The following is a 25,873-nucleotide window of genomic DNA, read 5'->3' as shown; positions in this document are numbered from 1 at the left end:
CGCCGCCCCGCCGCCCCGCCGCGCCCCGCCGCCGCCCGCCACCATGTACCTGCACCCGGAGGCTGCCAGCGCAGGTGAGCCCCGGGCCGCCGGGGAGGGGGGGACGGGGACACGCAGGACGCGGGGACACGCACCAGGGGTGGCCGGCCGCTCGCCGCCCCCCCGGGGATCCGCCGTGGCCGCTGCCCGCTTCCCCCCGCGGCTCCCCGGGAGTTACGGTAGTTTGGGCAGAAAGTCACCGCCGCCGCTGTCACCGCGCTGCGGAGCTGCCGGAGCCACCGACACCCCCCGCCCGGCGACACCCCAACCCCCGCGGGCAGCATCCTGCTCCCCAGCGCCCCGAAAAACACGGGGCGAGCCCCAAATCCCGCTGGGTGCCGGCGCCCAGACAAGCATCCAGCACATCCCGCCTCTCCTCACCCTGCGGAGCTGCCGGAGCCCAGGCTCCCCCCCGGGACACCCCAAGCCTCGGGAGCAGCACCCCGCTCCCCAGACCCCCAGCAAACCCCCAGACTCCCGGGGGAGCCCCAAATCCCGGCATCCAGACCAGCACCCAGCGCTCAGCACATCCCTGCTCCTCACCGCCCGCACCCTCCATCCTTCTGGGGGTCCCTCAGCCCCGTCCTGCTGCACCTCCGGAATGGCACCGGGACACGCGGGGGTGGGCGGCTGGAGAAGGGGCTTCCTCCGGTGCGGATTTGCTGAGCTCATGCTCGGGAGGCAGCAGTCGGCCCCGCACCAGGGAATCTGGGACGCTGGTGGGGACGTTTTGGGGGTGCCCGAGCCGGTGCGGAGACACAGGGATGCTGCCGGAGCGATGCGGATCAGCGGGGCCTGGCAGCTGTCCCCGGCCGTGTCCCGGGGCCCGGGGAGCGGGCAGAAGGACAGCGTGTCCTGCGGTGGCGTGGGGGACGTGCCGGCGGGGACAGCGGGCGCCGCCGGGGAGAGCTGCAGGTGCCAGGCCTGCGGGATCCGGCAGGTTGGGGAGCGCCGGGCACCGCCACGCGCTGTCACCCGCGGCAGGTGACAGCGTCACCGCTGCCCGGGAGTTGGCAGCTCCGGCCGAGCTGCCTTCGAGGGCAACTTTCCGCCTGCCCGCATGCTGAGCGCTCCCACCGGGAGCGGCTCCATCCCGTGCCACCGCGACCCCGCAGGGATGCCCGGAGCGCGGCACGGCACTGCTTGGCCCAAGGTCACCCGGGGGGTGGGTGGCGGAGGGGGGAGGCCAGCCAGTCCCCGCCGGCAGCAGCGTGGCGGGGCTCCCCTTCCCTCCCGGTGCCCGAGATTTGCTCCTGTGTTATTTCCCCTCCAAACTTTGCACCTGCCCCCAATTTGTCCCCCCTCGTCCCTGCCAGATGTTCCCGCCGGTGGCCGGTGGGCCACCGACGGCTGCCCGTGCCATGGCCAGAGCTGCTTGGCCGGCTGGAAGCTCCCAAGGCAGAGCTCGAGCTGCCGGATTTGGGGGAACAGACCCCCTGTCCCCGCTTCCCAAACCCCGTGCTCCCCGGCTGCTGGGGCTCCCGTCACGTGGGAGTTTTCCCACGTCACCGGCGGCGGCTGTGCCGTGGCGCCTGGAGCCGTGGGGTGCTGGGGGTGCACACACCTGTGCCGGCACCCTGGCACTGCCTGCTTCCTTGGATGTTCCCCCCTTTCCCGGATTTTCTGGCCGTGGCGCTGAGGGGGTGCCAGGTCTGTCCCCCCACGCCGACAGAGGCTGAGGGGGTGCTGGCAGCTCACACCCCCGCGGGATTTGGGAAGAGCCGGCCAAGCCACATCCCGGGGTGAAGCAGTGCCTTGTTGTCCCCCCAAATCCCTTCCCGAGGTGGCCCCAGCCTCGTCCTCCTCATCCCCTGCTCCGTGTCACCGTGCGGGGACAGTGGCTGAGGCCCCCAGCACCGGCTGCGTTTCATGGGGGGAGAAGACGCCGTGTGGGGAAATTCGGGAAACTTTGCCGCCCAGGGAAAGGGGGATCCGGGGGGGCAACGCGGAGCCCGGAGGTGCTGCTGGGGCCGTCTGGTTCTGGGCTCGGAGACGCCCGAGGGAGTCTGGTCTTGGCTGGCAAGGGGTGTTGGGAATTGGGATCAAGCTGAGGCGCTTCCCAAAGCGGCTCCCGCCAGCTGGAGGCATTTTCGGGGAGCCGCAGGGGGCCGTGCTGCTGGGGGACCACCCAATGATGTGTCAGGACAGCCGCGTCCGAGCGCGAAGCAGAGCTTGGGGCTGCCCGCAAAGGCGCCCTCTGTGCCACAGGGCCAATGTCTCCCTTGCTTTGGGAACACGGGACAGCTCCCTTCCTCCTGCCAGACCCCCCTCTCCATCCCTGTCCCCGCTGCCGGCACCAGCTGTCCCCTTTGGGGCGACCTTCGCATCCCCAAAGCTCCATCTTAGCGCGGCGAGCAGGTGCCGGGGGCCCTGCTCCCCACGTCCCCATCTTTCCCGGCTGGAAGCGTTCCGAGCAGAGCCGCGCGGCGGCAGGAGGTGGTGAATCAATAACCAGGCAGCAGCTGCCTGTTTTCCCCCCGCACCGCCTCGGAGCGGGCGATGGAGCGCCCTGGTGCTGGCGCGGCCGTGGGAGCAGCTCCCCGGGGCTTGGGAGAAAAGCCGGGCTTCCAAAGGAGCCGGAGCACGGCGAGGAGCGAGGCGGGGGCCGGCGGAGGGGCGGCGAGCGGGGTGAGGGAGCGTGACGGGCGGGAAGGCAGACAAAGAGCGCAGGGATGGCAGCGCACGGGCCTCGCCGGGAGCCAGGCACCTGCTGCAGCCTCGCGTCCCGTGCGGCGCCCACACGGAGCGGGGGAGCTCCAGATCCCCCCGGGACCCCCATCCTGCGCGGCTCCGGGGTCCCCCTCCCTGCCAGCCCCTCTGCTCCAGCCCGAGGGATGCTCCCGCCTGCGTCTCGGAGCATCCCCCGCGGCCCCACCCACGGCCCTTTGTCCCCCTCGGCGGCTCCATCCCCTTTTCTGTGGAGGTGGGGGGTCCCCGCGGATGCTGAGCCCCCCCAGGGCGGGGGTTCCTTGCTCCCAGCAGTCGCCACCAATTCCGACCTTTTCAGCCTCCCCACGCCCGCACTGACGTGTCCCAGGGCCCCCCTGAGCACGGCTGGGCCACAGCAAGGACAAGGATTGGGGCGGGGGGTCTGGCAGGGAGGTCTTGCTGATTCCCCCTGACTCCAAGGAGCAGGAGAGGAGCCGGAGGCGGCTTTTCCAGCGCCTGATCTCGCGGCTTTTCCGCCTGCCGAGGAAGGAGGGGGGAGCGGGGAATGAAGACAGATGCAGATAATATCGCTGCCACCCCCCGGCCCCCGGGGGCTCGGCTACAATATCCATTATGGATGGATCTGGCAAGGGAACGGCTCCCGGAGAGCCGCGGGAGCGCGGGCATGATGGGCAGAGCCCCAGCGTCGAGCAGGGGGACGGACCCCCCTGGCTGTGACCGGGGCCCCGGGGGACGTGTGTGGGGCCAGGCTGGGCGTGGGGGGCGGTGGGTTGGGATGTGCCAAGCGCAGCATCCCCCGTCCCTGCGGGTGCCAGCGTGGCTGTGGCACGGGATGCTCCGCGCCCGCCTGCCAGCTCCGGGTGCCCCCCCGGCGCCCCGTCCCCTCCTGGTGTCCCCGGGCCTGGCTGCAGGAGGGAGAGGGTCACCTTGGGGGGAGTTAATGAGGTTTGAAGGGAAGCGGTCGCAGCGGCGGGGACGGAGCCGGCGCGGCGGCGGAGGGACAGCGCAGCACAGCAGCCCCGCTCCCGGCCCTCCGAGGCCGGCACAGCCCGCGGGATACACCCCGGGGGGCTCCGGGTGTCCAGGGAAGGAGGGGTGATCGTCTCTTCCCCTGCGGAGGGGCTGTGGGACACTGCTGGCTGCGGGGGCGATGGGTCCTGGGCCCGCTCCACCATGGATGACCATCCCTGCAGCCCCATGGATGACCCTGTCCGTGTATCCCTGGAGGATGCAGCCCCGGCGTCAAGCTCTGCTGGAGGATTTCCACCGCCCTCACCTCCCCCGGGCACCTTGCCATACCTGTGTCCCCAGTCCTCCCTCTGGGGCCTTCCTCGGCCCTTCATTCCCCTCCTCTGCCTCCTCCCTCCGAGCTGCGCTTCTCCATCTTTCCATGTGTTCCCCTCCAAGCCTCCTCTTCCTCTCCCAGCACCGCCAGCCCCCAGGTCTGAGGGCTGTGGCCGACCCTGAGCATTCCCCATCCCTGAACTTCCTGCGGCAATCCTGTCCCCACGGTGGCCTTGCCGTGACAAGACGTGGATCCCGGGTGACCTGACTGGGGGGCACTGCCCGGGGGGAATCAGGGAGCTGGGCAAGCAAGCAAGGGGCTCGTGGAGCTGGGCTGGGCTGCACGGAGCCTGCCCGCCCCTGTTCCCTGGGAGCCGCTGGCTCCCTGCCTTGCCTCTCTCCCGCTGTCACCCGAAGGGCTCGGGAATGATGGAGAGCCCTGGGGCGAGAGGCTAAGTGGCGACGGCGCGAGAGCTGGCAGTGCCACTCGGGATGAGAGCCCAGCCCGCTCCTCCGTGCCCGCTGCCGGAGCCAGGAGAGGATTCTGCGCCAAGGGAAGGGGGGCTGGGGTGACTCCAGGGTGGGGAGCGATGCCCAAGGGCTCATTTTGGAGCAGGGATGACGCGGAGCACCAGCCTGGCCGGGGGATGAGCGGCGTCCTCTCGGGAGCAGCGGCTTGGAATGGAGATGGGGATGGATGCAAACCGCGGGAGCAGAGGGGGCTCCGGAGTTCTGGGTGCTCCTCGGGAAGAGAGACGCGGTGGGGACCACGAGGCAGAGAAACCACACGGCTCTCCGGAAATCCTCGGCCAAAAATAGCCCGGCACCGGGGAAGGAGCGCCTTCCCTTGCCAAATTCTCCCTCCATTCCCAGCTGCTGCTTGCCGCGGCCACGGAGCGGGGACGGGTGGCATCAGGGCTGGAGGGACACAGGAGGGACACATCCCTGCGCGGCAGCTGGTGGGGATAGGGGATGTTTGGGAACATCCAGGCGGGGCTGTGCGGTGTTTGGGGACGCTGTCCACCTCCCCCAGCCCCCCGTGGTGGGTTGGTGGGCTCCACCACCCGAAGCCCCCCAGGACCGGCAGCTCGGTGTGGGGGAGGCAGAGCCGGCCGCACTGACAGCTCCGGGGGATGGACAGATGGCTGGGTGGAGAGGCAGATGTGTACGAGGGATGGATAGACGGATGGATGGATGGATGGATGGATGGATGGATGGATGGATGGAGAGATGGAGAGATTGATGGATGTGTTGGAGAGGAGGACGCACAGATAGACAGACAGATGGAGAGCAGACGCCCGTTCTCGCCCGGAGCACGCCTGGGGCGCTGAGCTGTGGCACCACTCCTCTCCCCCGAGGCTCATCCCAGGATCCTGCCGGGCAGCGAGATGGCCGTGGCGCTTCCAGTGATCTCTCACGTCTACAAAACCCCTGGCAGCACGTGGGCAGGTGGCACCGCCGGACCCAGCTGGCCCAGCCCTCCAGCTCTTCCACGTGACACGCCAAGCCTGGCTCACAGCATTCCCAAAATGCCCACTGGGTTGCTACCAGGGATGGCAGCAAAGCCTCGTCCCCCTCCGCGCCCATCCCTTCTCCCTCTCCCTGTGCCAAGGGCTTGGATTCCACATTCCTGCTGTGCCTGCCGGGGTCCTGCCCCGCTCCCCCCTGCCCCACGCCCGCGATCCTGCACAGGAGCGAAAGCTGCAAATTCACAGCTTTTCAGCTGCATCCTAAAAATAAGAGGTTTGGGAAATATCAAGCAAATGAGTGGGAGGATGAGAAGAGGAGGAATTAATGGCCTGGTGCCAGGCAGGCAGCATCTGGGAAGCCCCGGCGTGAGAATGTGGCCACCTCGCTGGGTGCCGCGTGGCCCTCCACCCCGGCAGCACGAGGGGCTGCTCCGACGCCACATCCCTGCCCTATCCCTTCCCATCCCGCATCCCTTCCCTGCCCCCGCCATCCCTGTCCAGGCTCACCGTCACACCCCACCCCAGCTCTGCGGCTCACGACGACGGCACACGGCGGAATGTTGGGGGGGTGCGCTGCTCGCTTGGCACCTTCTCCCGCTGCCCTTTTCCCGGGAATGCACGCGTTTCCGCTGCCGGTTTGGCAGCCTGGCACATGGAGCTGTTTCTCCATGTGGAGCTCTGGATGTCGGCTTTGATCACCACTTCCAGGGAGCTCAGCGGGAGCTTGGCCTGGGGGGGGCTCCCCACAACTTTGATTTTCCCCCCCAGGGTACTTGGCATCCGTGGATCTCGCCGCTGGAACAGGGTGAGTGGGAGGATGCTCCAGGAGATGGGGCTGCGATGCTGAGCAGCTGCCAGGGAGACGCCGTGTCCACAAAAGCTGGGAATTTCAGGGTCTGGATCCAAAAATATGGCCCTGAGAGCCTGGATGGGGCCATCCACACTGGGACACCTGCAGAGAGGTCGGTTCCAGCCAGGGTGCCACAGGTGTGAGGCTTGTTCTGAGGCCTTTGCTCATCCAGAGCCACTGGCAGTCCATGGAGATTCCAGCCTCTCCATCCTCTGCAGGAGCTGTCACTTGGGAGAGGAACTGGAGCCACCCCTGGATGCCCCTCGCAGGGGCTTTGCCCTCCCAGCGTTGCTCCAGGGCTGTGTGCTTTGGCTGGAGGTGGTGGCAGAGCTGCCAGATGGGTCTGAATCCTGGGATGGGCACAGGAAAACAGGGAACTGGGGGAAACAGGTGGAGCTGCCCTGGAGCCTGAGGGTCTCACTGTGCTGGGCTCAAGCAAGGCCTGTCCTGGAGCTGAGTGTGCACAGGGCCACCAGCGCCACAAAGCCACCAAGGTGTCCAAGGCCACTGGGAGGCACAGGGACACCAGGATGCTCAGGGACACTGGGTTGCCCAGGGCCACCGGGATGCTCAGGGCTACCAAGATGCCCAGGGTCACCAAGATGCCCAAGGCTACCAGGATGCCCAGGGCCACCAGGATGCACAGGGACACCGGGATGCCCAAGGCCACCAGGATGCACAGGGATGCTGGGACGTGCAGGATCACCGGGATGCCCAGGGCCACCAGGATGCTCAAAGCCACCGAGTGGATGACAGAGGTCACGGAGGAGTTGCTGGGAGCAGGCTGGGACACCTCCGGGTGTCCCTGGAATGGGCTGTGCCACGGCTCCCGCATCCACCATTCCTGCCCGCACCGGAGCTGAGCCGTGTGTCGGATCCATCAACATCAGCAGCTCTTCCCTCCTTCGGGGGCATCCTGCCGGATCTCCGGCTCTCACACCGCTGGAGAGGACTAATCCCTGCTGGATCTCCGCGCCTCTCCTTGTGCCGGGGTCGGGTTTGAAGTGTTTCCTCACATCCACAAAGGCCGGAGCTCGCTCGTGCTCCGGAGGCAGCTAATCCCGAGCCCGCGGGAGCGGCGGATAAAGGAGGACAGGCACGTGACAGCATCCCTGTCTCCCAAACATTCCTCGTCTCCCACTCCGAGGTGGGGACTGCGATGGGTGCGGGGATTCCCTGCTTGTCCCAGGTTTGCCACGGAGACCCTTCCCCTGAACCCGGAACTCTCTCCGCTGGCACAAGGACCCTCTCCCCTGCCATGGGGACCCTCTGCCTGCATGCAGAGCCCTCTCCCCCTGGAACAGGGACCCTCTTCCCTGGCTCCTGCTCACGCAGCACTGCACAAATCCCACGCTGGAGAGCTGCGGCGCTAAGGAGGCAGGTAATCCCCTCATCAATAACGGCCTGGAAAAGTGGAATTATATCCCGTCAAGTGGCATTGAATCCTGATGAAAGAGCCGCAGGGGTGTTCCACCCCCTTCCCAGCCTCCGCAGCATCCCCTGCTCTGCCAGCACGTGGGACGGGATTGGGACCTCGATCACTCCGAGGAGGGGCGTGGGGTCTCCGCCTGACGGCCCCCCCTCACTGTGCCCTTGGGATGAGGCAGGAGCAGCGAAGGGCCGCTAGGATCTGGGACATGGCCGCAGGGCTCCCGGGGCCGCGGACCCTCAAGTCCCACCCAGCCGTCTCCACGCTCCCGCCTGGATCCGCGCTGGCAGCCGCGGAGATTTATGGAGAGCGGCGGGGAAGGAGGGCCAGCGGCGGCGTCAACAAGCGCCGCGTTTGCACCTTGTCACCCGCTCCCGGGGCTGCGTCCCGGCGCCACGCAGCTCCCCGCGCCCCTCGTGGATCCAGCCGCCCCAGGACAGCCCATCCCAACCGGCACAGGGACCCCACACCGCGCCCCAGGGCTGGGGACGCGCCAGGAGCTCCGAGCGGCTCCGAGTCTTTAATTAACCGAGAGCTAATTGCCTGGAAAACGAGTCATTTAAGTCATGCTGAGGGCGGCGCAGCCTGGGGGCCGGAATCGCTCCCCCCGCCCAGGGGACACGGTGTGATCCCACCGGGAAGGGCCGGGCCCGCCCCGTGCACAGGGACACCCCCGGAGCCCCCCGGGCAGGATCCCGCTGGCGCGTCCGTCAGGATCGTGGGGTGACGCCAGGTTTGGGGCTGTGGTGGCACCTCGGCGCGGGGAATTTGGCTCCGGGAACCGGCGCTCACTGATGTCCCTCTCTGGCCACCGCCACGGCCGTGGTGGCTTCCGCAGTGCCCACGCCTCCCCTCGCCTTCTCCTTTGATTCCCTGTCTCCAGATTAATTTGAGGATGAACTTGACCCCTGCGAGGACCGAGGGATCTGTTGGAGCTCCGGGATAAGCCAGAGGGGTCACGGTGTTCCCAAGCTGGAGCAGGGAGCGCCAAGCGGGGGGGCAAGGAGGGCTCATCCCAATTCCCAGCCCGCCCAGTACGCCCAGGTGCCACTTGAACTGGTCGGGGTCCGACCCCAGGAGGGGTGCCCGGCGCTCTCCGGCCGTGCCGGCTGCTTCCCATTCCCCCGGCAGCTTATCCAGCCGGGGTTTATAAATGTTGGAAATTAAGGGCTGGTCCCAAATTCCCTCCTAGGCAACAGTTGCTATGTGAGTTTTATACACAGCTCCTCGTGATCCGGGAGCGATGGAGGAGCTGCCTTTGGATGGAGGGAGCGCGGGTGCTGCAGGGGGGACGGGTCCCCAAAACCACCCCCACCTCATCCCGCCCTCTTCTTCTCCTGAAGGAATTTTTTATAAATCTCCCCCTCACGGTCACCATCCCCTTTGCTCGTCTGCTTCCAGCGGGGATGTGGGAGCTGCGGGTGCCTCGGCACGTGCCGGGGGCGATTCCAGAGCCCTGATCCCCCCTCCCGGTCCACTCTGACTCAGCCCGGCCTCGGAGCCGCCGGGAAATTTCGTTACAATAACAAGGTCTGCGGGCGAATTAATTATTAACATCTATTGTTTAATATTTATACTGCAGCACCGCTCCCGGCGCTGCTCCGGCCTCGCCGCCTCCCGCCGCCAGCTGGGGCTCCCGCCATGGACAATCCCATCCCAGCGGGCACGGCGGGATGCGGAGCATCCACAGGGATCCTGCCTGGAGACAAGGCGGAGCCGGTTTGGGGTCCCACTGGGCCCCTCCGAGCCACCTTGGGTCCGCATTCTCATCCCACGGTGGTCATTCCGCATGCTTGGGAGCATGGGTGTGAGCGGAAGTGCTGGATGAGGCGGATGGGTCCTTCCCACACTTTTGGGGTCCCCAAGGTTGTCCCCACGGCCAGGCTGGGGAGGGGCAGGTCTGCATTGCCGTTTGGGATGAATCCGTGTGGGATTGGCTCACAAAGCAGCACCGCGGCCTTTGCCGGCCGTGCCAGCGCTCCCAGGGTGCCGGCGGGGATTAAAACTCCATCCTGAGCTCCCGGGAAGCGCTCGGGGCCGGATTCCTCCCAGGACAGGCTCCTCTGGAGCCGGAAGCCACGGAGGTGGCCACCGTGACACGACGGGGTCGGAGCCTGTTGGACCGCCTTCCCTGCGTTTTCCCTCCCTGTACCCCCACGCACGCCGGGAACACCCCGGGATTTAGGTCTGACCCCCCCTCTGTGCTCTGCTCCCCCCAGGGACCCCCTCCCGCGACGTCCTCCTGGTCTCAGCCATCATCACCGTCAGCCTTAGCGTCACCATCGTCCTCTGCGGGATCTGCCAGTGGTGCCAGCGGAAAATGGTGAGTGGCCGGCTCCCCTCCCGCCTTCCCGGCATCCCGGCGTGCCCGCCGTGCCGCCGGGCAGGGGGCAATTCCCACTTCCAGGGCAGCAGCCAGGCGGAGGCAGCTCCCCGGAGCCGCCGGCTGCAGCTTTTATTTGGGCTTTTCCGGATGTGCTAATGAAATGTTTGGGCGAAACTGTTTGTGTGGCACAAAGGGAAGTTTCCAAATATATGGATATATACTGGTGACGAGCCGGAACGAGCTGGCCCCTGTCCTGCTGGGCACGCTCCTGCCTGGAAAAGCCCCGCGGGAAGGCGGCCAGCCCGTCCCTGGCAGCGCCGGGTGCCGTGAGCCATCCCTGCCGCCCGCTGCGCATCCCTCCTTCCCTCCCCGCTTCCCACCGGGGACTTGGGACAGCGCTCCCTCCCGCCCCGCATCCTCCCTCCTCCTCCTCCTCCTTCTGCTCCTCCTCTCCCGGCAGCAGGACGTGCTCGGCCACGTTTCCTTCGCCATCGGAATCGAATCTGGGTCAAGTGCTGCGATGGCAGCGGCGCTTCCCGCGAGGGAGATGCCCACCCCGAGCCGTGGGAAGGCAGCATTCCCTTGGGAATGGGAGAGGGGGTCCGCAAGGCGATGAGGCAGCGGGAGGGCGGTGGGTGGGAAGGGCCCTTCCAGGTGCCACCCAGGGGATGGGGAGAGAGGGAAAAGCCCTGGAAAGGAGGAGGCTGGAGCTGGCAGAGGAACAAACAAGTGTAAATTGGCCGGGAAGGCGCATCCCAACCGGCCCTCGACAGCGCCCGGAGCTGGAGCGGCTGCGTGGGAATGACGGCCAAGCCCGGCGGGCCGGCTCCGGGCCGTGCCCCCGCGGCCACCGCTGCCGTGTCCTCACGAGCCCCGAGCCTCTGCAGCCGGGGGACATGGATGAGCTCAGGGCTGGGGGATGATTCCCTCCGGGATGGCCCGTGAGCATCCAGGGAGGTCCAGGTGCTCCCCTACAGCTCCTGGCAGCATTAGCCCTTGGGCATCCAAGAATAGCCAACATCCCTGCAGTTCCTGGCAGGATTAGCCAGTGTGAATCCAAGGAGATCCAGGTGTTCCCCTGCAGCTCCTGGCAGGATTAGCCCATGGCTGCCCAAGGACACTGTGCTGAGGGTCCAGGTGCCCCAGCAAGCCAAGGAGGTGGCTCCATGTGGATCTGAAGAGGCTGGGAAGAAGGAGAAAGGAGAAGTATTCCCATTCCATGGGCAGGCTGGATGCAAGCCTGGCTCCTGAGATCCAGGAGCAGCGTGATGGAAGTTTTCCACCCCACCCTGCTCCGGCAGCTGCTCCCATCCCACCTCATCTGCCCAGCACCTGCTTGGAGCATCTCTGGCTCCCAACTGTTGGATAATTGGCATTAATTGGCTCCTGCCCACCCTGGCTCGGAGCCGCGCTCGGAACCTGCCGGAGTGCCCTGATTACCAGCCCCAGTTAGGAGCCAGCTCCAGCTTCATTATCCTATGGCAGCACTTCCCTGGTGCTGGGAAAGGTGAACTCAATTAATTCAGGCCCAATTAGGCCTAAAATTATCCGCTCCTTCCCAGTGAGGCCATGGAATGGGATGCTGGCGGCGGTGGCCGTGCTGTCCTTGGGGTGACGCAGGGCATGAGCCCCCAAGGACCAAGGGATGGAGCCTTTGGGAATTTTGCTGCCTGGGTGGGTGGGATGGAGCCTGGAGACGGTAAGGGAAAGGGCAAAATCCAGGTCAAACCCTCCAGGTGGTAGCAGCTCCCATCCCCCACTGGGATACGCCGGGGGTCCTCTGCCACCCCCTGACCCCCCTCTCCTCTCTTTTCCACAGGGAAAGCGTTACAAGACTTCCCTGGAGACTGTGGGAACTCCGGATTCCAGCCGCGGCCGCAGCGAAAAGAAAACCATCAAGTAGGTGCCAGGATGGGGGGGGAGAGGAAGGACAGAGGTGGCCGTGCCTTCTCCCAGTGGGAGAGGGGCTCCGGGAGACTGGGAGAGCTGGTGGGTGTCTCCAGCATCCCTGTGTATCCCACTGAGCCGTGGGCACGACGGAGTCACGGGAACCTCGGCGTGGGTGTCCTCAGGGATGCTCCAGGCCTGGGCGTGCGGATTCCGAGCCCTGCCCCGCGGGGCTGGAATGACTCTGCATCCCACGAGCATTCCATGGAGGAAGGAGAGCAGAGCTGGCGCATCCCACGGCGCTGGGTAGGGAGCGAAGGAGAGGTTGGAAGCTGGGGGGGCTCTCCTGGGCATCCCAGATCCAGCGCTGCCCCTCCGCAGGCCTCCAGGGAGGAGGGAACTGGACCAGGAGGGAAATAGCTCCTGCCTGGAATAAGCCTATGGAAAACTTCCTCCCATGGCTGGCCCGGGGTGTTATTGGGGTGCAGGGGTACCTCGAGCACCTGGCCGGCTGCTCCCAGCCAACCGAGATGAGCTGGAAATGGAGCGGGAGGCGCATCCTGCCCAATGCCATGGCACAGGCGGCTTTCCCAAACTCCGGTACCTTCCATACCACCGAGATCAGCCCGGAGCTCAGGTGGGCGTTGGGGGCTTTTCCAGTCTCTCAGGTGCCAGCAGGGAGCTGCTGGGTCCCCCAGCCCCTGGTGGCTTCCCAGAGCCAGGAGGTCCGGGTTCCGTGCTGGCAGCAGGCCGGTTCCACGGGAAGGGATCCGCAAGGGAAGGGATCCGGAATGGTCTCCAACACGCAGCAGTGTCATGGTTAACCAAGCGCTTCCAGGACCCGGCTGCTGAGCAGGCGAGGACACACGGACACACGCGTTTGGGAATGCTGTGCCGGCACCGCGCTCGCCGCCACCTCCCTAGCCCCCCCCCATCCTTCTCTCCTTCCCAGCTGGCCGAGCCACCCGCTCCAGTTTCTCCACAGCTCTTCCCATCCCTCCATCCACCCATCCTTCTGTCCGTGTCCGTGTCCGTGTGTGTGTGGTGTGTGTGTGTCGGTGTCCGAGGGGTGGGCTCCCTGTCTCTCTCCGCAGGATCCTGGCGCTCCGGGGGCGGAGGGCTGCTTTTCCTTCCCTCTCGCAGGAATTCAGCTTCTCTCTCTTGTATTTCCCTTTTCTTTCTCCCCCGGAATCCGGCCGCTGTAGCGATCTAGACAGAGACTTTTGGAATAACAATGACAACACAGTGCAGCAGAAATGGAGCTCCTACCCTCCCAAGGAGTTTATCCTAAACATTTCTCCTTACGCTCCGTACGGTGATCCGCGCCTTTCCCTCAAGTGAGTCTCTCCTTACCGGGTTTGCTCCGCGTAGTGAGTATATGGGCAGCACCCACTCGCCTTCCTCCTCCTCTTCCTCCTCCTCCCCCTCCTCCTCCTCCTGCTCCCGGGCTCCCCGCACGCCACCCCATGGGCCGTCCCATGGAGACGAGCAACCCCTCCTTCCCGCATTCCCGGGGCCGGCCGGGATCTCCCTCCAGGACGGGGTTGCGCGTTGGGGGCGCCCCCTCGGCGCGGGGACGGGTCCCCCCGGGGCTGGGCTGCCGGCGAGCGGGACCCCCCTTCCCGACCCCTCTCCCTCCTCCGCCCTCTCTCTTGGATGTTCTGCCGAGGCCCCCGCGCACCCCGCGGCCAGGACCCCTTTTTTTTGCAGTGCTGATGTCCCTCTTTCTCTCTCTGTCTGTCTGTCCGTCTCTTGTCCGTCTGCCCCCTCCGGCTCTGTCGCCCTCCCCTCATTCCCCGACGGCTCCCCACGTTTTCCACGTCCGTCCGTGTGTCCGTCCGGCTCCCTTCGTGTCTGTCTTGGGGGGGTCCGGCCGCCGGCCCGGCCCAGTGGCTCTCTGTTATCAGGGGCCAAGCTGACGGCGTCGGCCGCCGCCGGGCTGTCCGGGGACCGCGACGGCCGGCCCGGGGACAAGCAGCGGCTCGGCGAGGATGGAATGAGGAGCAGCGTGTCCGCCCACAGCGAGCCCGGAGCGGGAAAGGCGGCACGGGGCCGCTGGCACACGGTGCAGAGCCACTTGGCCGCAGGGAAGCTCAGCCTGTCCAAGTGAGTGAGCACGGCACGGTCCGGCACGGCACGGCCACGGACACGGCCGGCGGGCCCGGGCGCCCGCTCCCCGCTGCGGATGCGCTTGGATGGGGGCCACCGACAGGTCCCCGGGGCCACCGACAGGTCCCCGGGACCACCGTGCCGAGGGAGAGGAGGCGTTTCCCGTTCTCCCAGCGGTGTTTTGGCTCAGGGGCAGCAGAGGAGGCAGCCGGGCAGGAGCAGCGCCTTTGGGTGCCGTCCCCGGCGTACTTCCAGCGCTGAGGGTGCCTCTGCCCAATCCCGGGGGGAAGCGGCTCAGCATTCCCAGCTCGGCTTCTCAGGGCAGGCAGCGCTACCTCGGTGGTGTCCCGAGGGCAGGAGGTGCTGTCCCAGGCTCCCATCCCTCAGGGACAATCAGGGACAGCGTGCGGCATCTCCCCTCCGTGCGCTCCCCTGACCCCCGGCACAGCCACCGGACCCGGCGCCGGCACCTGATGCCGAGAAAAGTTGGGGAAAGTCCGGGATTGATCAGATTTAGGGAAAACCCGAGCTCTGGCAGGCTCTGCAGGGCTCCAGGCCGGGGTGGGGGTCTCGGCGAGACCTTTCACTGCCGGCAGCGCAGTGGCTCTGCCGGGGGAGTGACGGGGCTGTGCCGGCTGCGGGCTCTGTCCGGCGTTCCCGGTCTCTGCTCCGGTTCTTCGCGCTGGGATGTGGCAGCCGGGGGGTCCCGGGAGAGCTGGGTGACACCGCCCATTCGGCGTGAGGCTGCTGCGCTCCAGCTGGGCACTGGGAAGCAGGAGGGAGCGGCGAGGAAAAGCGGGAGCTTTCAGCCGTCCCTAGACTTGGTGGAGAAACAAATCCCGCTGGGAATCCGGACAGGCTGGCGCAGGGGGCGAGGGCAGGGTTAAGGGGATGTGGCGGAGCATCCTGTTTTCCAGCACCCCTCTGGCGCAGCGCCGCCGGGAGTGGGGGTGTGCCGGGGGTCCAGGCCGAGGGTCTGGCTGTGCCGGCGCCAGGGGATCCATCCGGGCACGGGCAGGGCGCGGTGCCGCCTGGCACGGCGCTGGAGGAGCCCGCGCCTCCAGCTGGCGCGGGGCCGACAGGAGCCAGATTTAGTTTCCTGTGACTGAGAGGTTGTAAATTGAACTAATTTGGGATTCGATAGGAAAACGGAAGGAGGCCGGCGGCGGCGCCGGGGGGGAGGCGGCAGCGTCCGGGCAGTGCCTTCGGCCCCGGCCGTGGGGCTCCGTCCATCCCAGCTCTCCGCTCCTCTCCACTCCCTTCCCTCCTCTCTCTCTTTCTCCCACCTTCCGCTCTTTCTTCACCTCTTTTTTTCTGTTTGTGTTTTGGAGCTGTTTATCCCTCCCCGCTCCCTCTCTGTCCCCGCTGCTGGCATTGCACGATGGAGCAGCTTCGCAGCGCCGAGGCCGGGACAGGGTCGGTGGCTGCTGCTCAAGGCCGCTCCTCGGTGCCAGGCGGGACCGAGGGGGACTTTCCTCCCCTGATCTCGCGGCCACGAGCTTTGCCAGGCTGCCGTGGGCAATCCTGCGGGGCTGCATGGGCTGTGCCACGCATGTGCTGCATGGCCAGCGCCGGCCAGCGCCGCTTCCTTGGGGCATCCCGCCTGCTCCCCCCGCTCCGCCGCCCACACGGAGCCCGTCCGCCCCGGGCCGGGCTGCTCCGCTCTCCGTGTCCCACCAGAGCTGCGTCCGTATCCCCCACTCCCACGATCTCCCACCCCGGTGGGAGCCTGGCTTGGCCCTGGGGACGCCTCGCTGGAATGTCACCACCACGGGGGTTCGGCCCCCGCCGCGGCGCTGCGGGATTCCCCCCCTCCCGCAGCCTCCCGCACCGAGGGGACGGGACGCCGAGCCCCCGCGGCGCCGCTGCTGGGTGCTGGGCTGGACTGGGAGGGACTGGGACGCTGCGATGGGCTGGCTGGCAGCACGTGAGCGGGCACCACGGGATTTGCCTCCACGCAGCAGCCTAATTATCCCGCAGAGCAGGTCGGCCGGCGTGCTGGGAAGGCGCCGGCGGAGCGGCGGCCGCGGGAGCGGGTGGGCATCCGGCCCTGGCGAGCCCCCCGGGAGGCAGGATGGTGGCGGCCCGAGCCCCCCGTGCCGCCGGCAGGGCCGAGCCGCGGGCGAGAGGCGGAGGATCCGGGCGCTGCCCCCGCTGGCTCCCGCCGGAGCGCTCCCTGCGCTGGGGCATCTTCTCTCTAACTCTCTTCTTTTCCTTCCTCCAATTTTGCCCCTTCACCTTCTTCTCCTTTCTCTCCTCTCCTCTGCCCTTCCTCTCCCTAAGTTTCGAGGACTCCACCCTGTCCACAGCCACTACCCTTGAGTATATCCCCACCTCAGCAGGCGATCCCAAATTCCAGAGGCCCCGCACCCTCGTGCGCCAGCAAAGTCTGCAGCAGCCCCTGAGCCAGCACCAGCGCGCCAACCACAGCCAGCCCACCACCAGCCAGAGCCTGGGCCACCTCCAGGCCCACAGCGGCTCCTCCGCCGCCGCCGCCAACTCCCGGGGCTCCCGCGGCGGCCCGGCGCGCCAGGGCACCGCCGCCGGCTCCAAGACACGGATGGCCGGGGGCCGGAGCCGCTCCAACCCCGGCAGCTGGGACCACGTGGTGGGGCAAATCCGCAACCGCGGCTTGGACATGAAGTCCTTCCTGTAAGTGTGCGTTCGCTATCGCTGCCCTCTGCATCCTCCTCTCCATCCCCCTCCATTCCTCTCTCCATCCCTTCCCCTCCTTCGCTCTCTCTGCTCCATCCCCTCTCCTCTGCTCCATCTCTCTGCTCCGTCCTGCTCTCTATCCCTCTCTCCATTTCTCTCTCCTCTGCTCCTCTGCTCTCTCCATCCCTCTCTCCTCTGCTCCTTTGCTTGCCCCAGCGCGGCCACTCATCCGTCACCCCCTCGGGGACACGCTGCCCACGGCCTGCGGGAAGATCCATGTCCCCTCCGGCTCACAGGGGGCTCAGGGCAGGGGCTCATGCACTTCCCCAATGTGCTTTGCCACGTCCCTGGCCATCCTCTTCCATCCCCAGGGATGGGCCAGCTCATGGAACAGCCACCTGCGAGGTCCCCAGGGAGTGGCATTGTCCCAAGTTGTCGGGGTGGGGGTGGCAGAGTCCCCATGCCAGGGTGACCGTGAGCTGGGTCCCGATAATAATTCCCAGCCGGCGGAGCCGTGGGATCTTTAATCCGCCTTAACCCCATCTCCTCCATCGGCGCTGGATTTCCAGCATCAAACCCCGGGGACTAATCCGAGTCCCGTGTTGTCGCCGCATCTCAGCACATGACATTGTCCCTCCTCTGCAGAGCTGGGCCCCCCGGCTCCATCCTCCCTTGGATTCTCCAGCTCCTCCCCGGCCGCTGTTGCCCCCCGGCACCCTGGAAGAAGGGATGCTGAGGTCCCAGCTTTGCTTTCCGCAGGCTGGCGGCGCTTGGAGGGGGACGCAGGGCTGACCCTGCCCTTCCATGAGTTGACACAGCACTTCCTGCATCAGGATTAGATGAGAGACACAAATTTGGGTGCCCATCCCGCTCCTTCCCACTCTGGAGAGAGGGTTGGACCTTCCTCCAGGCACCCTGGGGCGCGCTGCCCGCGATCCCCTCTCTGCTCTGCCCTCTCCCACCGAGGGGTTCCTCCCAGCTCCATTTCCCGGCTTCCCGACGTGGAGCTGCGGCTCACCAGCCACCCCGAGGGTCACGTTCTCCCTGTTTACCCAGCGCCCAGTGCTGGTTTCAGCCTGGCTTGGCGGAGGGGGAGCAGCCGCAGAGCCCAGACGTGCCGAGTCAGCGCCGCTTCCCAGCGGAGCAGCAGCTGTCATTTCCCACCGCCTCTTTCCCGATCCATCGATTTTCCTTTCGCTCTTCGCCCTGTTCACCCTCCCCGGCGCCGCGGCGTAAATGCGGTTATGGACCCGGGCGAGGACCCGGAGAGGGCAAAGATCCTTGGCCATGGCACCGTCAATCCCTTCCTCCACGGAACGATGCTGGCGCCTCCCTCCTGTCACACTCTCCCTCATTCCCAAGCCCCTCCAGGCATCTTTTCCCCCCGTTCGTCAGGATTTTGGCATCCTCCCTGCCCGGACCGCTGGAGGAGAGGGACAGCGGGGGTATCCACGCGTGCCGGGCTCCCCGGAGCCGGCGCCTTTCTCTCCACAGCCCTGCGCGCCCATCCCGGCCATCGCCACCTCGCAGGAGCCGGCGGGGAGAGCCGGGGTTCCCTCGCCGCCGGGGGTCCGCGGGACGCCGCCGGCTCCTGCCGGTTCCCTGCCTGACGCTGTGTTCTCCTCTCTCTTTCTCTCTCTCTCCCGCTGCCGGCGGGGCCGCCCGGGCAGGGAAGGCCGGATGGTGGTGTTATCCCTGGTTTTGGGACTCTCAGAGCAAGATGACTTTGCCAATATTCCCGACCTGCAACCCGCTGGGACGCAGCCGAACCAGGCGAACGCTCAGGGGGACAAGAGGTATGAGCGAGGACGAGGCCAGTCCCGCAGGAGGAGGAGACGAGGGCCCCACCCAGGGTGGAGGAGGAGGAGGAGGAGGAGGCTGGCCTCGTGGAGCGCGAAGGTTGGAGCGGCACAGGGTGGCCCAGCGGGACGTCTGAGCTCTCCCCGGCACCGGCACCCGCGGTTCTGCCTCCGGAGCAGCGGCACCGAGAGGACCCCCATCCCTTCCTCCTCCCTCCTTCCTCCCCCTCCTGCCCTTCCCGGCCCTGGCTGCATGCGGGAGGGGGCGGGGGGACGCGCTCAGGGACAGGGGGACACGGGGGGTACCCCCGAGTGACGCCGCATGGGCTGAGCCGCGTCCCATCCCGACACGCTGCTGCCACCTCCATTCCGGCGGGATGGGCAGCTCCCCCGGGCATCCGGGGACACCGCTGCGGTGGCAGGGGGACAGAGCGGGCGCCACTGGCCGGGGGGGGGAACGCCGTACCCCCCGTTCTCCTCCAGCACGGCACAGCCCCTCGCCTCCGGCTGCTCCCCGCATTCCCGCCGTGCCGCAGGCTCGGCAGCGCATCCAGCCCCGGCACCGGCGCCCGGCCGCGGCCATCGGCGCTGGCTGGCAGGGGCAGAGGGTCCGTGCGCCGCCGGGAGCGGGTGTTCATCCCCTCCGGAGCGGGGAGGAGGTGTGAAGCCGGCGGGCGCTGCCTCCCCGTGTGCTCGGCGTGCGGATGAACTGGCACCGTTCTCGCCCGCCGGCTATTTTTACCCTGCTCCGCTTGGTTTCGCTCCATCTTTTAGCACTTCCCTCCCCGGCGTCGCGCTGCGCAGCCGGTCCCCGCCGGGAGCACCGGCAGCCCGTGCCGGCCGCCGGCTGCCCCGTGCCGAGGGGACGGGGACGTGGGACACGGCGGGTGGGTGGCTGTGCCGCAAGACTCTGCTCCCCGCTCCCCGCTTGCCGCAGCTCCCTGCTCCGAAGCCCCATCCCAGCACACGCATGGCATTCCCCACCTCCATCCCTCCCGCTCCTCGTTCCCTGGGCTCCGCAGGACGCGGCGGGATCGGCCGGCGGAGGGGACGCGCCCCGGCAGCCTCGGCTCTCTCCCGCCCACCGACGCTGCCGACCACCCGCTCTTCTTCCTCAAAACATCTCCTCCATCCCTGTTTCGCAGCTTCTTCCTTCCAGCCTGTCCCCGGCGGCTCCAGCCCGGCGCCTCGGCGTGTCTCCTGTCCCGGCGACTCCGTCTGTCCGTCCATCCGCCCCGCTCCTCTCTCCCATTCCCTCCCGGCAGGCCGGCGCTGGACGACGCTGCTCCTCCTTTCTCTCTTGCTCTCTCCCGCTCTCTCTCCCGCTATCCGTGACCTCCGCCGGCATTCCCGGCTCCACCGGCGCCTCCTCGCTCAGCGGCCTCGCCGCCGGCTCCTCCGCCTTCATTTTCCCTGGTTTTAACCTAATTTTGCCTCCCCAGCTGCCTCGGCCTCTCCGGCCCTTCCCGAGTGCCATCCCGTGTGTGCGTGTGGGTGTCCCCATCCCCTCCCCGTGTGTCTGCGTGTGCTTGGCGTTGTGGCGCGTGTCCGTGGCATGTTGTGGCTTCCCGTGTGTCCCTGCGCCTCTCGGCCCCTCTGGTGGTTTGTCACCGTGTCCCAGCTCGGGCAGGAGCCGTGGCGGGGGGGTGGGAGCATCCCGGGCTGCCTGTCCCCTCCGCCACGTGCCTGTGTCCCGTTGTCCCCCGTGCCTCGTGGCAGCGTGGCCTCGGCGCGTTCCCGCCCGTCTCCATCGCTGCTCTGTCCGTCTGCCTCCCGCCGCTCCCGGCTGCCCACCCTGCCCGGCACCGTGCCCAGGAGCCACGTTGTGTGGGGACAGCCAGGACAGTGATCCCAGGGGTATCTCAGCCACAGGAAAGGGGGACACGGGGCAGCGAGCCCACGTGAAGCACCCGTGGGTGGCCGGCGCCCACCGGGATAAGGGGCTGTGGTGTGTGAGGAGCAGCCGGAGCCGCGGGTGCTGTGGGGACCGGGCTGTCCCTGCCATCGCCGTGGGACGTGGCCAGGGGGACCTGCTGCCGTGCCCTAAGGGTGCCAGGCCACCAGCTGGCTCCGGGACCAGGGCCGGGATGCTGGCGGGCTGCAGCCACCGCCTGTCCCGGCAGCGTCCCTCGGGCGCCGGCACAGCCCAGGCTCAGTATCCGCTGGGAGAGGGCGCCCGGGACGCCCCTCGCTGTCTCGCCCTCGGCTCCCGGCCCTTCTCCTCCAAGGCCTCTCTTCCCGCAGGTTGCCGGCCGGTGGGAAGGCTGGGAATGCGGCACCGGCGCCGGGGCAGCCGCCGCACGACGAGTCCGACCGCAAGACGGAGCCGCACTCCTCCGTCTCCGACCTGGTCAACTCCCTGACCAGCGAGATGCTCATGGTGGGTGGGTGGGGTGCGCCGGGTTTGGGGGTCTCCATGGTCGGCATCCCACCCTCCCGGCTCTTCCCTGCGCCATCCACGAGCACGTCCCCGCCCGCTGTGCCAAGTCCCCGTCGGCCGAGCCGACGCGCCGCGGACGCGTCCCCCGGGCTGGCACGAGGGAGCGAGCGGTGCCGGACACGTGAGGGACGCGCTGTCAGGAGGAATTTGGCTAATTGGAGCTCCCGTTCCGCGGGACGAGTGGCGCCGAGCCAGGAGCCGTCGGAAGCGGTGGGGGCGGCAGGGAGCCGGGGAGAGGCTGATGTCCCCTGACAGCTGGCAGGGCTGGGGTCGGAGGGACTGGGGTCGGGCCCCCATCGGCCCCCGGCGCTGCGCTCACCCCCCTCTTCCCCCCTCCCGCAGCTCTCCCCGGGCTCCGAGGATGACGAGGGCCACGAAGGCGTCAGCCGGGAGAACCTGGGCCGCATCCAGTTCAGCGTTGGCTACAACTTCCAGGAGTCCACCCTGACCGTGAAGATCATGAAGGCGCAGGAGCTGCCGGCCAAGGACTTCAGCGGCACCAGCGACCCCTTCGTCAAGATCTACCTGCTCCCCGACAAGAAGCACAAGCTGGAGACCAAGGTCAAGAGGAAGAACCTCAATCCACACTGGAATGAGACCTTCCTCTTCGAAGGTATGGATTGGGATGGACTGGAGTGGGTCAGGGTGGGAGCGGAGCCTCCTGGGACGCTCCTGGGGACGTGGGTGATGCCATGGGTTGGCCGAGCCACCGAGGCCAGGTTGGATGTGCATCCCATAAAGGGGATGTGGGGGAAGGCTTGGAAGGCTCCATGCCGCCATGGGTGGGCGCAGATGTGGGAACTAACCTGGCAGCAGCTCCTCGTGCCGTGGGCTGCTCCCCATCCTCTGCCGGTTCCCGGGATCTTGACACCAGGGCAGGAAAGGTGGAGCGGTCCTGGAACTGCTCCTCATCTCCTCCGGCTTCTCCATCTCCGGCACAGGGTTCCCCTACGAGAAGGTGGTGCAGCGGGTGCTGTACCTCCAGGTCCTGGACTACGACCGCTTCAGCCGCAATGATCCCATCGGAGAGGTGTCCATCCCGCTCAACAAGGTGGACCTGACCCAGATGCAGACCTTCTGGAAGGATCTGAAGCCCTGCAGCGATGGCAGTGTAAGGCCCTGGACCCCTTCCCGCCCCCCTGGGGAGGGGAGGTGACCTCCGGTTCCAACAGGGACATTTTCTGCTTCAACGTCTGGCGGAGACTTTTCTCTTCCCAAATTTTATATTAAGTAGCCCAAAGTCTCATTTTGGGTCAAACCAAAGTGTTTCAGGTAGACTTAAAATTAATGTTTCCTCCTGCCTCCAGCAAGACCAGAAAATGTCCCACTGGGGGCGGCCCCGTTTCCTCCTGCCCTGATTTTCCGTGCTTTCCCAAACCCCACCCTTGGGCTGCTCCAGGTGGGGGTCCCATCCCAGCACCCCGCTCCCACCGAGGAGCTCTGGGGGGCGTGGGTGTCCTCAGGGAATGCGTGTGTCCCACAGGGAAGCCGTGGGGAGCTGCTGCTGTCGCTGTGCTACAACCCCTCGGCCAATTCCATCGTGGTGAACATCATCAAGGCACGGAACCTCAAAGCCATGGACATCGGGGGCACCTCAGGTATGGCTCCGGCTCCCCCCGGTCCCGGGCAGCATTCCCTGGCTCCCATCCGGGGCTGAGAGCGGCTCCTCTCCCGCCAGATCCCTACGTGAAGGTGTGGCTGATGTACAAGGACAAGCGGGTGGAGAAGAAGAAGACGGTGGTGATGAAGCGGTGCCTGAACCCCGTCTTCAACGAGTCCTTCGCCTTCGACATCCCCACGGAGCGGCTGCGCGAGACCACCATCGTCATCACCGTCATGGACAAGGACAGGCTGAGCCGCAATGACGTCATCGGCAAGGTGGGTGACACGCCCGAGGGACAGCCAGGTGGGAATCGGGGACAGCCAGGTCCGGGGCTGCCGGCGCCTGCTGCCATCTCCAGTGCGGAGCGCGGTGGGGACCCCTCGTGCTGGGTGGCACGGCCACAGCGTGCCGGAGTTTCCCCAGAAAAACAGGGATGGGGCATGGGGAGCCACACCCGGACGGCTCCCACCCCCTGGGATTACTCGCGGGGACAGGAGCGGAGGAATTATCCATGAAATCGCCCAGCTCATCGTTAGCGCAGCGATGACAAACGCGCGCCGTAATCTCCGCCCTTGATCCCCGCACGCCGCGCTGGGATCGGGAAAACACAGCGGTTGGGATAAATCCATCCAATAAATCCCAGGATCAGCGCCGCGGGCTGCCGGGCAGGGCCAGAGGTGGCAGCGTCCGTGGGGTGGGCACAGCCAAGAGCCCGATTCCAGGGATGGACAGGCAGTGTCCGTGATATCCCGCTAAAACCCCGCCGTGGCCCGAGGCTCGCTAATCACTTCTGATCGCATAATTAGCGGCGAGCTCTGCTCCATCCCGGCTCTCCGGCGGTGATCCGCGGAGCCGGAGCGGTGGCACCGGCTCCCCGAGGTGGTAGCAGCAGCAGCGAGTGCCGGCACACGCGCTTTTCCGCGACGCCATACGGAAAATCGAGGGATAAAAATAGCCCCCGGCTCCGCGCCCAGCCCGGAAAAGCGGGGCTGGAGCAGTTTGGGGGTGAAGGGACGGGGATGGAGCGGCCGCGGTGGCTCCAGGGGTGCCTTTCCCGCAGATTTACCTGTCCTGGAAGAGCGGTCCCGGCGAGGTGAAGCACTGGAAGGACATGATCGCCCGCCCGCGGCAGGCGGTGGCACAGTGGCACCAGCTGAAGGCCTGAGCGCCGCCGGACCGCGGGCTCGGGGTCCCCCTTCCCAGCTCCCAGCCCCTTCCCGCGGCGCTCCCGGCCAGGGACCGGCGGGACAGCGGCCTGGCTCGCGGGGACCCTGCGGGAGGAGGGGAACGGAGCCCCCCGACCCCCCGGCCTCGCCTCTCCCTGGGGTGCGGGGGGCGCGGAGCCGCCCCCAACCCCGGCCGAGGAGGTGCCAGAAGCGATGTCCCCCCATCCCTATTCCCACCACCGGGCAGGACTTCTGCGAGTGCTTCCAGCCCCACTCCCGCAGCCCCTCGGCCCCTCCCCGGCCTCGCCCCCCCGCCCCCCATTTCAGGGGGTCAGGCTGCGGGTGCCAGAGGGACCCCCCGTCCCTCCCCTTTCAGCTCAATAAAACCTCTCGGAGCCGCCAGCGGAGCCACGGAGCCCCCCCCTGCCCCGCCCCGTCCCCGCCGCCCCCCCCGAGTGTCCCGGGGCGGGCGGGGGACACCGAGGGGAGGGGACAGCCCCTTTCCCTGGGATCGGAAGCCATGACACAGTTCTTTATCCAAAGCGGGCCCCTTCGTGCACTGCCTTCAGCCGGGTTCGATGCTTTACCTCCGTCTTGGGGCTCGGCGGGCGCGGGGGGTCCCTAAGCCGCCCTGGGCACCCCCGGTCCTGCTCTCACTCCCACCCCGGGCAGGTGGGGGCCCCTCGGGGGGGATGCGGAGCCCCACAGGGTCCCCTTCCAGCCGGGCTGCTCCGGGAGCCCCGTGCCCACCACTGGGGATAAAGGGTGGAGCGAGCGCTGCTGTCCGCACCCACCGCGGGCAGGTGACTTTCCCCGGGCTGGTGGCATTCCTTGGGACAGCCAGCCTGGCAGGATCAGTGCCAGCAGCAGCATCCCCACGGAGCCCCGGGATGCACATGCCAGACCCCTTCCTGCTCCCTGGGACCCCCAAAACCAGGGACAGACCCACCTGGGAGTCCCACAGGGGGTGACAACGGGGTCGGTGGTGGCTCTCCGTGGCGGACGCCGGATCATCCTCAGTCTTCCTGCTCCCCCCGTGGCACCCTCGGTTCCCAGCAGCTCCCGCAGCCCCAGTTTAGACGATTTTGGACAATCTGGAGAGAAAGTCATACTACTGCTACTACAGTAATAACAACGCTTTTAGGGACATTTGTATTTTTGTCATATTCTCTCTTTTTTTAACATAAAAGAAGAGACTTACATGCCTGGGGAAGGGGTGGCAGGGCCAGGGCTGTGCCAAGCCGGGTGCCCCCCGCGGCCCCTCGGGCACCCCGCTTTTCCAGGCCGGATTCCTCGTCCGCGGTCGGGCTCCCCGGGGGTTTGTGTGTTCATTTTTAACTCTAGAGCTCGTAGCCGTGATCTTGTTCAGGTTCTCTCTTCTTCATGTGACGGTAACATCCAACTGGTGTGTAAAATACAGAAAAACAGGACAAAAAAAAAAAAAAAACCAAAAAAAAAACCAAAAAAAAAAGACCAAAAAAAAGACCAAAAAAAGTCAAAAAAAATCCAGGAAAAAGGAAAAGATCAAAAATCCAATAAAGAGCCCGGCCCGGCCCGGCTGAGGAGTGGCTGGAGCAGGGGGTGCCCGGCTGGCGATGCCAAGGATGGGGCGCGCGGGTCGGGGCGTCTCCTTTGCAGAATCCTATTTTTGGGGAGCGGGGCCCCTCGTTTTCTGGAGGCAGCCCCTGCTCTCAGTAATAAAGGACAGTCAGTAACTGCCAGCGTGAGTCGTCTCTGGGATCGGGGGAAGGCGGGGGCTGGATCCTGGGGTGGGAATGGGGGCACCACACCTGGGTGGGCATTGCCCCGACACTGAGCATGCCCCCCCCAGCTCCAAGCATCTCTCCCAGCGTTATCCCTCCCAACCCTGAGTATCCACCCACTATTATCCCATCCAGCACTGAGTATCCCCCCAAAACTCTGGGATCCTGCCGGGATTGGGATCCCCGTGGCGGCTTCAGGGACAACAATGACCCCCCCCAGCCTGCTGGGAGCCAGGTGAGTTCCCATCCCATCCAGGTCTGCGCCGGGTTCCGTGGGGTGGGATGTGCTGGATAGGGACTGGATTTTGGCTCCAAAAGGAAGGAGGAGGCAGGGAACCCTATCCTGTGTCCAGGTGCCATTGTGAAGGCTCCAGTGCCTGTTAA

General features: G+C 66.9%; 1 protein-coding gene across 11 annotated transcripts; it reads left to right on the top strand.

Annotated features, from left to right (window-relative positions):
• Nucleotides 1–25,186, top strand: SYT7 (synaptotagmin 7). 11 transcript variants are annotated; one of them, XM_032111801.1, is made up of 13 exons: nt 1–74; nt 9,961–10,064; nt 11,887–11,966; nt 13,160–13,291; nt 13,845–14,060; nt 16,347–16,715; nt 18,389–18,514; nt 20,762–20,897; nt 21,300–21,570; nt 21,899–22,068; nt 22,441–22,555; nt 22,636–22,835; nt 23,621–25,186. In XM_032111801.1, exons 1-13 carry the CDS (start codon nt 44–46, stop codon nt 23,723–23,725), a joined length of 2,055 nt encoding a protein of 684 aa, XP_031967692.1. In that variant the 5' UTR covers nt 1–43; the 3' UTR covers nt 23,726–25,186. The 11 variants fall into 11 exon arrangements, with proteins under 11 accessions (XP_031967692.1, XP_031967694.1, XP_031967695.1 ...); XM_032111797.1 differs by lacking the exon at nt 1–74 and adding an exon at nt 2,238–2,667; XM_032111803.1 differs by lacking the exon at nt 13,845–14,060.
• Nucleotides 25,187–25,873: the final 687 nt, after the last annotated feature.

Source organism: Corvus moneduloides, chromosome 6, assembly GCF_009650955.1.
Source record: "Corvus moneduloides isolate bCorMon1 chromosome 6, bCorMon1.pri, whole genome shotgun sequence".
In the NCBI taxonomy this organism is placed as follows: domain Eukaryota; kingdom Metazoa; phylum Chordata; class Aves; order Passeriformes; family Corvidae; genus Corvus; species Corvus moneduloides.
The sequence above is the reverse complement of the archived record's forward strand: the minus strand, read 5'-3'. Positions and strand labels throughout refer to the sequence as shown.